Source organism: Astatotilapia calliptera, chromosome 3, assembly GCF_900246225.1.
Source record: "Astatotilapia calliptera chromosome 3, fAstCal1.2, whole genome shotgun sequence".
NCBI lineage: Eukaryota > Metazoa > Chordata > Actinopteri > Cichliformes > Cichlidae > Astatotilapia > Astatotilapia calliptera.
Window position 1 is genome coordinate 23,096,632 of NC_039304.1, and position 12,410 is coordinate 23,109,041.

The 12,410-nt window shown below is 37.9% G+C and overlaps 1 protein-coding gene across 2 annotated transcripts; it reads left to right on the forward strand.

Annotated features, from left to right (window-relative positions):
• Nucleotides 1-255: 255 nt before the first annotated feature.
• Nucleotides 256-7,611, forward strand: LOC113018979 (myelin-oligodendrocyte glycoprotein-like). Of its 2 annotated transcripts, none has more exons than XM_026162440.1 (5): nt 256-509; nt 4,319-4,696; nt 4,831-4,914; nt 5,008-5,114; nt 5,193-7,611. In XM_026162440.1, the coding sequence occupies exons 1-5, from the start codon at nt 419-421 to the stop codon at nt 5,229-5,231; spliced, it is 699 nt and encodes a 232-aa protein (XP_026018225.1). In that variant the 5' UTR covers nt 256-418; the 3' UTR covers nt 5,232-7,611. The 2 variants fall into 2 exon arrangements, with proteins under 2 accessions (XP_026018225.1, XP_026018224.1); XM_026162439.1 differs by having other exon boundaries at nt 257-509; nt 5,005-5,114.
• Nucleotides 7,612-12,410: the final 4,799 nt, after the last annotated feature.

Below are 12,410 nucleotides of genomic sequence, written 5' to 3' on the forward strand. Positions count from 1 at the left end.
CAAAAGCATTCGTTGTCAGGTGACATTTAACAACAATTCAATCTGTCATGACAAAGATGTTTTTCTGAAAACAAAAATCACATGACAAATCGCTGACCGCAATTTAAAAAAAAAAAAAAAAAAGAAAAATCTAGAACTGTAAACAAATATTGCCAAGGAAACACCAAGCATACCAGTTAACCCGGAAAAGCGTATTGGCTATGTCATTTTAAGCCAATCAACACAGAGAGGGGTGGAGTTTAGATCCGCCCATATTTCCAAAACACACTGAGAGTATTTGAGCAACCGGCGGAGAGAAAATGTGTCAGAGAGAATATTCGGGAGCAGGAGGCAGAAACACAGTCGAGAGGAGCCTTCATTCATTCATTCATTCATTCATTCATTCATTCATTCATTCAGACTGTGTACTTTATCCACCATGTCTGTGTACAACTCGTTCTTTGAGGACTCTTCGTTCCTGTGGACTTCTATCCTGTGCTCGGCTTTCAGCGTGTGGACTCTGGTTCAGGGTAAGCGGATATTTTAAACGTTACTCTGAGCTGCAGTTTAATAACATTTTATGAATCAAATCAGCCAAATTAACTGTTATCAATTTTCCTTTGCCGTGTGGTATTATAAGCGATGACAGCTTTCAGCGAATTACTTTGACATTACATAATAATATATTAAATGTGATGATTCTCGGGTAACTTCTCCTCTAACGAGCGGCTTATTTTCGTGATTTTATTTTGATCCACCAAACAGTCTAAAACAGTGCGTGTCATGTCTGTGTGTGAAGGTTTAAGGCCGATACTGAAGCCACACGAAGCAGAACCCTGAGTTTATCACAATGTAAACAGTAACCATGTTTGTTCTGTTTCCACACGTGCTTAGCAACACTTCCGGTGACGCGATAACTGTGGCGATTCGGGGAAAACCAACATCTGGTTATCTGAAATAATGACGTATACATTAACTAAACATCCGGTTTGTCGCATGAAATGTTTTCAGAGACTCGTTTCGCTCAGTCGTTGCTGTGAAATTTACCGAGTTTGGAATGAGCCGCCATCTTGTTTCAGGCTTAAACCTGAATCACGTGATTTTCGTCCAATCAGGGCGGCTGTAATGTGCTGTGACCCAGTCTGTGTGTGTGTGTAAATATATATTTCTATTTTTAACGTTAAATGAAATCGAATGATCAATTTACAAAAATTATTAATTAAAAAAAATTAAGTGGACTGGAATATATACATTAATAATAATTTTTTTTAAATTTAAAAAACTTGTATTCCCAAACAACAACCAATAAATATTTACACTTTAAACCGAACGAATGAAGAAAAGTCTAGATACTTATTATTCTTGTATAGCCCTGAGCTCAGCTTAATCTCATCACAGTGGATATCAGGTGGAGAATGAAGCTAAACGAGTAAATAATGACAGGATTAAAATGAATAAATTAAAAAATAATGAATAAATGAACAATTATCCAGTATGATGATCAAATGCTTGGCTGGGTTGCAGAAGATTCACATTAATAGTTAGTTGTTTTAAAACGATTAACCTGTAGCCTCTTATGGAGCCCTCCTTTGTTTTACATAATCAGGTAGTTCATCTTGGCAGAGAAGCAATGTTTGATTTGTATTGTGGTTTCTTTTTTCATATTTGATTGATATTAAGTTGTATATGTTGTAATCATATTTAATTTTTTGGCAATTATGATTTTGATATTTCCAATGGAAATTTAGAATTCAAGCGTCCTTGCTCTAAGTTTCTAAACAATGGGTTGATGACTTTGTCTTGTCTATTATTACTTTGACTTTATCAGAGTTACAACTAATGAATCACTGTTGTAGGTAATATTGGTCATAACAGCACTCACAACCTGATATGATAGTATAAATTAAATATTACCTGAAAAAACTAATTCAATGAGTTTGAACTATTATTCTTAATTTTTTAAAAACAATATTAATATTCTAATTTTTTCATATTTTTCTTTTCACGATTCATGTTTTTGTCTATGGTTGCATTATAAACTCTGTTCAAACCTTTTCCAGTTTGATTGGACAGTTTAGTAAGTTGTGGATTTCTTTTTCCAGTTAATCTGATGTCCCTTGATAGAACACAGTGTCTTCTAGAAGTGTAGGAGTCACCTTCAGCAGCCATCGCGGTAACATGTCCACACTTTGAAATTTGTTACACTGAATTTAAAAAGTTAAGATCAGTGCCTGCAAAAAATGCTATCAAGAAAGGAGGGCGAGCTAAACCACACTGTTTATTTTGAATGTTTTATATATGGACAATACACCCTTACTTTAGCAATTTTTATAATGAATCCAACTTAAAATAAGACAGTATTTATATTATCAGTGAAGAGACAACGTTTGGTCCTGTGTTTCATACACTGCACAGTTTCAGGACCGAGTGGTTAAACCTCAGCACTTAATAGCTTCACTTTAGCTTAATAGTTGCATTGTTTTTGCCACACAAACACCAGAAACTGCATCATACATAATTATAAATCTAGATACAGTCCCATGAATGTTTGTGCCCGCTATTACAGAAGTGTATATCTGTACAGTTTTTATACTCACCGTGAAAAGGGAACTTACACTAAGTAATTAGAGATTGCTTAATGTAAGCAGGTAACCTTAAAAAAGGAAAATATTGTTTTATTGATCAGAATTTGAATTCTCGTGAAGAGCCTTCTCTAAAGGCAAAAAGCAGATTTAAAACTAAGCAATGTATAATGAATATGTTGTTTATTCCTCCCTGTAGAATTAAACGGAGGGATTTCATATATTTATAAAAACAAAATAGTTTTACTAAGGATAAAAATTCATTCTAATCTCAAAAGTCTTCAAATCTTTTACGTTTTTGAGCATTTATTGCTAAGATACATAATGTAAATCTTACCTTATATTTTATACCAAAAGAGCTCAAAAGGGGAATAAATAAATGAAAAATAAGCTCAGAAAACAACAAAGAAATGTAAAAAAAAGTAAAAAGCCTACGCTTAGAAAGAAAAGAGACTGGATTTCTTTAAGTTTCATGAAGCTGTCTCAGGAGACCCAGGTTTTTTAAGCCATAGTGGGAGTTTTCCCTTAAGAGGGTTGTTGACCCACTATTTATCATGTGCCTCATCACATGAGCCAAGATGTGAAAAAGAGTGTGGGTCATTATCACCACATGTTTCAGGTGAAACCGCTGTGAGACCTTGCCTCATCCTATCATGTGATCCATTGAAATCGACTGATGCAAGATGTGAGTGAGCGTTAAGGTGTCTGGGGAGGATCTCAAAACTGGATTATAGATGGCAGAGAGTTGGTGTCGTAAACCCCCGCCTCTGTTCAAAGATAGTCGCTCACAGTGGACATAGATGGCGTCTTTCACTCCTCTTTCAAACCATCTGTCCTCTCTGTCCAATGTGTGAACATGGATGACTGACAACTTACACAGACATAATGAACATTTAAATAAAGCTCAATCCAAGTATAATCCAATGAAAGTGATACATTAATGAAATTAAAATATTTACTGTTTAAAAGGCAGCAAAGCGTTTCTCTTTATTAAAGACACAAAGCTGAGCCTGACACATTTAATCTCATTACAAAGTTACAGGCAACAGTTCATCCTTGGGGGTGGGACATAAATATTAGATGGTAATCCAACCAAGACGATGAGATATTTCAGTCCAACAGAAATCAGCATTCTCTCTTTATAAAAAAAAATCACATATTTAAAAAAAACAAAAACAAATTGCATGTTACATAATAAAAATAACATGACTTTGTTTATTCCCCGAATCCAAACGTTCCTTACATAAACGCTTGAGTTGAAGACAGTAGGAATGGTTTTGGTTCTTCGAAGAGGTCTTCTCCAGGTCTAAATACTGACAGGAAGTCACAGGTATTTCAGCTTCGAGGTGGTCCTGTGAGTCGCTGAGCCACCCTACCAACATGGTTTATTAAGAGCCAAAGTGCCACAGTGTGACCAGGATGTTCCAGGTGTTTCAAATAAGAGTTAAAGCATCCGCACGAACATAAAACGGGAAAAATAATTCTGGCAGCCTTTAACGCAAGGGCTTGAGACTACAATAATCTGGATGGCTGAAAACCTTCACAGATATGTCACTACTTCATTTAAACTGAAGGATTAAACAGTTCTTTTTACCAAATATACTGAGGAGTAGTTGTTTCATTTAATTTGGTCCCAGAAACACTTCTGCAGTAACAGCACAAAGACTCATGGGGCTGTTAATGATCTTCAGGTCTTCACGGTGTAACTCTACAGGGGTCTGTGGGAATTCGGGAGGTTTAATTTTCAATATTTCCAGGTGAGGTTCTGGTGATTGGGTCAAATCTTCCAATCATTGCTGCTCCGGGTGATGATGTCATCCTGCCGTGTCACCTGGAGCCCACGTTCAATGTCCAGGGTATGACGGTGGAGTGGTCCAAACCCGACCTGAAGCCCGACCCGTCGGACCGGCTGAGCCGAGTGGAGTACGTTCACCTGTACAGGGACAGGCAGGAGGTCCCCGACATGAAGATGGCCTCGTACTTCAGGAGGACGGAGCTGTTCATGGACGACATGAAACACGGGAACATTTCACTGAAGATCCTGAACGTGTCGGAGGAAGACAACGGCAGATACAGATGTTTCATCCCCAAGCTGCGGAGCAGAGTCAAGTCTGCAATCGTTGAACTTATAGTCGGTCAGAAGATTTGTTCAATCCAAACTGAACTTTCAGACTTGGAATCATGCTTTGTGTATTATTTTAACTCATTTCCAAACTTTCAGTCTCATTTTATCAGCTTATTATAACTCTAGTGTTTATGGTCTTTTTAGATCCAAATTTTGCTAAAACCTCCACGACGGAGACGCCATTGCACTTCCAAACTCCAGATCCTCAGGACGCGACTCCAGCAAATGGTGAGAAGTCAAATTTTCTCTGTCACTTGTGTTTGGGTGACATTTTTTTGTCCATTTGTGGTAACCTTGTTTATTTCTCGTCTACGTCAGCAGGTCGATCCAGGGTCTCTGTGGTCGCCGTTGTCATCACCTTCATGTCGGTTCTGGTTGTCGTCGCTTTTTCTGCATGTTTCTCTCGCTGCCTTCATCAGAAATTAAATGTAAGTAAGAAACAAATAAAACACAAACATGTTGTTGCTTCCTGTTAGACTGACTCATTATTCAATTTCTTTCAACAGAAGCTTTCAGAAGGCAAAACGACCCAAAGCCAAGTATAACTATTCCAGGTGCCTTGCGAACGTTGGTGTTAATGGAGCCGAGACCATTTGAGATTTATCTTTTCTGGATCTTCACAGTCAAGTGGAAAATTTAAACCAGCAGCCACTGGGAGACACTCGGGCCAAGCAGCACTGAGGTCATCATAAAGCCAGTGGATTTATTTATCGAGCTCATTTTCAAAGAAAAAGAACATTTAAAGATTTAAGGACTTTCTAGTCCCTTTAATGCAAGACTGAAGAAAACCTCCTCTGCTCAAGATGTAGAAGGATGAAGATCATATTTATTTTTATGGATTTGTATTAACTTGAAGACTTAAAATTCTAACTTATTAAAGTTTTACACCTTACTGGTTAAGGACAAAGTAATTCTTCCTAAAAGCTACTAGTGATGGACAAATTAAAAGAGGAAGTCCTCCCTGAAATCGATTTGCTGCTTTATTTATAAAGTTTTATTGGACATTTCCAGCTCAGTGTGTTGGAAAAAGATTTTTCTATCAGTGTGGATCTTGGAGATGCAGAAGATTGTAAAAACATCAACAGGATTTGATGTAACCATAAAGTTTGGAAACCACATTCAAGACTTTTTGTTTCTTCATGTTGACCAAATCAGTTTAATGCAAGTCTGAATCAAAACAGGTCGGTTATCGTGACACTGATGTGGAGAAAGTGTTTACTTACAAAGGCTGTCCTGGATGACATCATGTAACTGATTTTCACATGAGACTTTATGTTTTTAAACTAATTTATCAAATTTAGCTTGAAATTGGCTGGTGGGCAGATCTCTACGACAGAGTCAATGCATTTCTTAAGCTGATACAGAGCTCCGGTTTATGTAAGGAAAACTAGAAGTGTCTATATTTTTTCATTTTAAGTTACAAAATAAAGATACAAACAGATTCTGATTTAAATTTTTGTTGCAGTTATCAGTGATAATTTCGTCATGTACATTTGACCTACCTCTGGTAAACGACACAGCTAGCTCCCATTCTCCTTGTTTCTCATGGAAATGCAACAAAATATCAGCGCTTATAGAAGAGTAGAGCAGACATGTGGACACGTTGATGCCAAGGAAAAGCAGACGCTTTGTGAACCGTGTGGGGCAACTCTCACACAAGCAGCACTTTATATGTTAGACAGTCAACTTTAGACTCAAAGATTTAGCTGCTTACTGGAAATGACTAAAACTACATCAAAATTTACTTTCAAAATTAACGATGACTGAGAGACTAATGCCTAGCTGTTATTTCATTCCTCTTTAACTGATGACCTCAGACAGATCCTTCACTGACCAGTCTAATAACCACTCCCTGAACACCAAACGCCTGCAGGCAGGGCACCAAGATGTTGTTTGTGCTGTTTGTTGTTTATTGCTGCTTTTATAGTTTATAGCGGTTATTTTGTATTAAGAGTCACAATGTAGCTCCATGTACCTGCGCTCTGCATTATAAGCTCAAACATACCCAGCAAACATCCTGAGAGCCTCTCTCAGGTCAAAACTGACCATAGTACGATTGTTTCAGTCAACTCAGAAGTGTGTGTGTTCAATTCATGTTTTAGGCTTCATTGGACCAATTTTTTCTTTTTGTATATTTTGTTTTGTTATAATTGATTAAGGAAGAGTAGAACACAATTTTAGGACACAAAATTTCTTATCGTAGAAAGCAACAACATCCAGGCCACGGATGTGCATTTTAGATCGAGGGCCACATACAGCCAACTTTGATCTTAAGGAACAGACTGGAACAGGTCAGAATGGAGTCTTTGTTGGGCCGATTCTGGACCCTGGGCCTTATGTTTGACTCCCCTTATCTAGGCGATGTTAAAGAGTAGATCAAAATGATGTCTGTAATGTCTACAACTTAGTTCAAATTTAAGTTTGGAACATTTTTTTCTAACCAGGATAAAAAACAAAAAACAAGTTATTCAACATCAAAATGTTTGCTGGGTAGGTGAATATTTACAAAAAAAGGCCTTTATCTGCCTTTTATTATTTTTGCTTACTTTAATTTGTGTTTTTCGTTCCCTGCTTTAGCACTTTATTAACTGCACCTTACATTTATTTCAGCTCATTTGTCGTTAAGGCTTGACTTTCATTTTCTTTTGCTTTTGTGTAGAAACTTTGTACAAATGTTCCAGTTCTAATTAAAAGTGTTGCACGCCTCATCAAACTGGTCATATTTCATTACCACTGTTGTCTTGTGTGTTTCACAGACTGAAAGAGCCACTGCTGCTGCACTGAATTAAAGTTGTGTGTCTTTGTGTTCTTTGTGCATCTGTTCTGTTGTGTACAGATGGATACTGGGACTGTTCACAGTTTTGAAGATTTTATATAAAGTTCATTCTCGGATGGATTTAAATAAAGTTATTTTTTATATGAATACAGTGACTGTGTGTGTGTACTCATATTCAATTATCTGTGAATATCTATTTTAAAATCATTGGTCTCACACGTGCTTTTTTACACCATTTGAAGCAGAACCATCATCTGAAGCTTTGTTTTTTGGTATTTACATGTCCTGTACAGTTTCTCGCTCTGTGGCGAGCTAGTTTTCCTCGCTTTGCATGCAGTTTAAAGACAATCTGTGACCCTCCCTGCTTCCCTCACAGCCTCTATGGTGAAAACACTCATATTACTAATAAGACTTACAGTAAAATATGATTGCTCACAAGAGTGACACTACTCCTGTTTTTCCCATGCATTATAATTTTACTAAACTTTAGGCAACATTACAGAATAATGGATGAGAAAATGTGCGAGGGAGGATAAATGCTTAGGCGAGACAGTCTGGGAAGAATAGTTTCTTGTTTCACGTGGGTTTTTATTCCACATGACTGAGAGTCGAGAGAGTTGTCCCGCCATCGTTCATAATGCCTGAGGTGTGCTGGTGTCCAGTAGAGCCATTTGAGGGTCTCCGATGCTAGCCTCCCAGCCAGCCCTCACATCTCGGGGCAGAGGCCTCTGTCACTGGCCCTAGATCTTGTCCCATTTCTGGCCTACTCTGTGAACTCTTCATTTATGTTTTGACTTGTGTGCGCCCCCTTTGTCTTTTGTCCTTGTCTTTTTCCAACTCGCACACTCACACTTGGATAACATTTTAATCAGTGGGTTAACTTTTGGTAGGTAGAAAAGAAACAGAAGATGAGACTGGAGTGGAGATGGATAAAGCAGCAGTGGGATGGACTTCTCCATCTCCATATTTTGGTACCCCACAAAGAATGTGACGTTGAACAACATCCCAGCAGCAACAGGTTTGGTCCCAAGAACTACACACTTTGCCAAGAGTACTGCTGCTTATGTTGAAACTCAGAAACCAGTCTTACTTGTTATCATCTATCGTTCACCTGGGCCTTACAGAGTTTCTCTCTGATTTCTCAGACTTTATATCTGATTTAGTTCTCAGCTCAGATAAAATAATTATTGTGGGTGATTTTAACATCCATGTAGATGCTAAAAATGACAGCCTCAGCATGGCATTTAATCTGTAAATCATTTTCAGCTCTGCTCCACCAGCTCCCCCTGGTGGTTGGGGAACATACTGCAGGTTGGGCACAGTAATAACAGGAACTGTTTATACTGTTTGTACGGTGCATAAAACAGTTACATATTTATGTAAACGTATTTATTTGTATAAAAACTGAATTAAGCTGGACAGGCTGTGGTTAGTTTGTAATAAAAATACACATTTGGCCTAAATTCACTGCTCTTGTATTGAAGTTTGTGCACAAACTTCAATACAAGAGCAGTGAAGGACACGCACTCTGTTACTGAGCACTTTGTTTGAAGCACTTTAAGCACTTTAAGTTTACTACAGGCTTTGGGTGGATTTAACTCCATCAGTTTACCTAATTTTCCTATACTTGACTGCCTTATCTGGTTATTTGGAAGCTGATCATCTTTGTACCCATTTTAAAAAATTGTTTTTCATTTCTATTTAAAAAAAAGTGATTAGTATTTGACTTTTTGTTTTGCATTTTTGTGTATTTTGAGAAAGATGCAATTAGGACTGATGTCGTCCTTTGTGAGTTTATAAAAAGATAAATGTTCTACACAGAATTTATAATGCTCACTTTATGGTGCCGATGTCCATGTTAGTTGTTTTATAAAAACATTTGTGATGTTTTTAAATTTTCATGAAAAAATGTTAAATAAACAAAATGTAAAGTAACTGAATTTCCGTACTTTTTTTTTTTAGTAGTCTACACTCACAACATATCTTTTAATTAATAATCAGATAATTTGAGTTTAGGTTGTAATATAATTGCATTGTGTTGCATCAAAATAATAAACTACAAGAAACACAAAAATATTGAAATTAAAGTATACAGTCTTTGAGTAAAGCTCAATTAATAAAATATAAAATATAATTTAAAATTTTTAGGTTAACAATAAATACAAATTTTGAGTACCCATACTTAGAAGATATGAGTTTTTGTACTTAAATCTTTTGAGGTAATCAGTTTCCACAAAAGTTTTAAGTTCAGTCAACTTGTTCGGGTTTACAGTGTGTCACAGTGGGAGGCGGGTCACATATTGGCCTTAACACTTATATGACTGGGTAGCATTAGCAATTTACAGCCAGCAGATTCTTTTGTTTGTTTGTTTTCTTTCCCTCAAAAAAGGGATGGTGTGATAAAACGTTTTTTCAAGCCTTTACTTGGTATTTACTACAAAATATGTGTTGTTTTAATTGTTTGTTAATTTTCCCCAATTTCTTATTTTGTTTGAATTCACTGTTTTGCTTTTGTCTGTAGAAACACTTTGCGTTTTCTACCTCCACATAGTAATAGTTACGCAAACCAAACAAGAAATGCAACAAGGCATTTGTTATCTCTTTGTAAACCGGTGATTCATTGTTGTGACATCCCAGGTTCAAAGTTCAAGGTTCTTTATTTGTCACATGCATAGTTATACAAGTATAACACACAGTGAAATGTAGCCGGACACGCTCCTCGATATGTGCAAAAATTTGGGGGGGGGGGGGGGGGAAGAACATTATATATATATATATCTATAGTATATACACTGGGTGAATGTGCAGTAGTAGCAGCAAGCAGGTGAATTCTGTACATTAATATGAATAGACATCTGACTATTTTACAGGATAGACAATATAAACATTTAAAATTAAAGGAATTTGAAATGTACATTGTGCCTTGGTTTAGTGTCTGGAAGAGTCCTGTCTCAGTCAATTATAGATGATGTGAGAGGGCGGGTGTGTGTGTTTAGGGCACGGATGGCTTGGGGATAGAAGCTCCTCTTGAGTCTCTCTGTCCTTGCCTGGATGATGCGGAACCTTCTACCAGATTGCAGGAGTTGGAACAGTTTGTTCCAGGATGGGACGAGTCCTTCAGTATCTGCGCTGCTCTAGTCCGGCATCTCCTGGTGTAGGTGTCCTGAAGCGGGGGGAGAGCAATCCTGCAGCAGCGTTCTGCTGTACGGATCACTCTCTGGAGAGCTTTTTGGTCCTTCACACAGCTGTTCCCAAACCACGATGTCATGTTCTGTGTGAGGATGCTCTCCACAGCGCCTGTATAGAAAATCCTGAGGATCTTTGGAGAGACCCTGAACTTCCTCAGTTGTCGTAGGTGATACAGGCGCTGCCTAGCCTTTTTGGTCTGGACCTGAATGTGGGCAGCCCATGTCAGGTCTGAGGAGATGTGGACACCAAGATACTTGAAGGACTGCACCCTCTCCACTGGAGCTCCATTGATGATAATGGGCTTGTAGTCTCTGTGCTAACCCTGATTTACGAATAAATTCTTTACAAATCCTACCATGTGGATTCATGGATTTTTTTTCACATTCTGTCTCTCACAGTTGAAGTGTACCTCTGGTGCAAATTACTGACCTCTGTCATCATTTTAGGTGGGGGAACTTGCACAATCGGTGGCTGACTAAATATTTTTTTGCCCCACTGTATGTGCAGCCCTGTTTATAGTTTTCTGTGCATTTCAAACATTGTCCTTTCTGATGTTTTTTTTTTTTTTTTTTTATCTAAAGTAACATGGCTGCTATGAGGCCAGCTGTGGACCTTGCCCTACAAATGATCCAGGACGGATGGGATGAAGAGACCATCGGAGGCATTGACTCAGAATCGGACATCTCAGATATAGAGGACCCAGACTATTGTCGTCCCCCTCCCCCCGAACAAGACTAGTCAGATACAGAGGAGTCCTCTGAAGAGGAAATGGATATTGAGTCTAACAGAATGAGCCCCTCTTACTGCTCTGGCCACAATATTCTGAATTAGTCGGCCAGGGCTTGCACCTGGGTTTAGTACTGTGTCCCCAGTAAATTCATGGAAGATGTTCATGTGTGATAATATAATAGAAGAGGTGCTGACATGCACAAACATGGAGGCATGAAGAGTAGCCACAGACAGGGGAAAAGAGTGGAAAAATGTAATCAAACAAAAGCTCCTGGCCTTCATTTGATTGACCATTTTTGCAGGAAGTGAGAAGAACTGGGATGTACCAGTCAGTGTGTTTTTTGGGAGTCCTCTGCATAACCCATTGTACAAGGCCACTATGTCAATTCAAAGATTTAAAGATACTGACCGTTTCTTGCACTTTGATGACAAGAGGACCAGAGCCTACTGACTGAAAACAAACCACATGGCAGCTTTCAGCTACATATGGGGCCTGTTGCTGGTCAACTGCATGCAGAAATTCATCCTCAGTGATTGTGTTACAGTGGATGAACAACTTGTGCCTTTCAGAGGGAAGGCCCAGCTTCTGCAGTATATGCAGAGCAAGCATACAAAAGTGATACAAGCGATAGAAAAACTGCAATTTCTTAAAATTAATGAAAAAATAAATAAAAATGCAAAGTGCCTCATGTCACAAACATGTTTTATGAGGAATACCTCAAATATGAAAATATAACAGTCATTTTAGTCAGTTTACAGTCATTACAAGATCAGTATAATCATCGCTACTGAAAAATATGTTGGTGTCATCTGCGAACAGTATGAGTTTAAGTACTTGAGAAACATCAAAAATATCATTTATGTATACATTGAAAAGTTTTGGTCCCAACACTGACCCTTGGGGAACACCACATGTAATACCAAGTTTCTCTGAATGGTAATGCCCTATGCTAACATATTGTTCCCGACCCGTTAGATAACTTTTTAACCAGTTACCAGCTTTCCCTCGAATACCATATCTTTCCAATTT

Excerpts from the sequence above, each read along its gene's own strand:
- LOC113018979 (XM_026162439.1), top strand. The coding sequence starts at position 419 with ATGTCTGTGTACAACTCGTTCTTTGAGGACTCTTCGTTCCTGTGGACT. Across the intron at positions 510-4,318 it reads CGTGTGGACTCTGGTTCAGG|GTGAGGTTCTGGTGATTGGG; the intron begins GTAAGCGGATAT and ends CAATATTTCCAG. Across the intron at positions 4,697-4,830 it reads AATCGTTGAACTTATAGTCG|ATCCAAATTTTGCTAAAACC; the intron begins GTCAGAAGATTT and ends TGGTCTTTTTAG.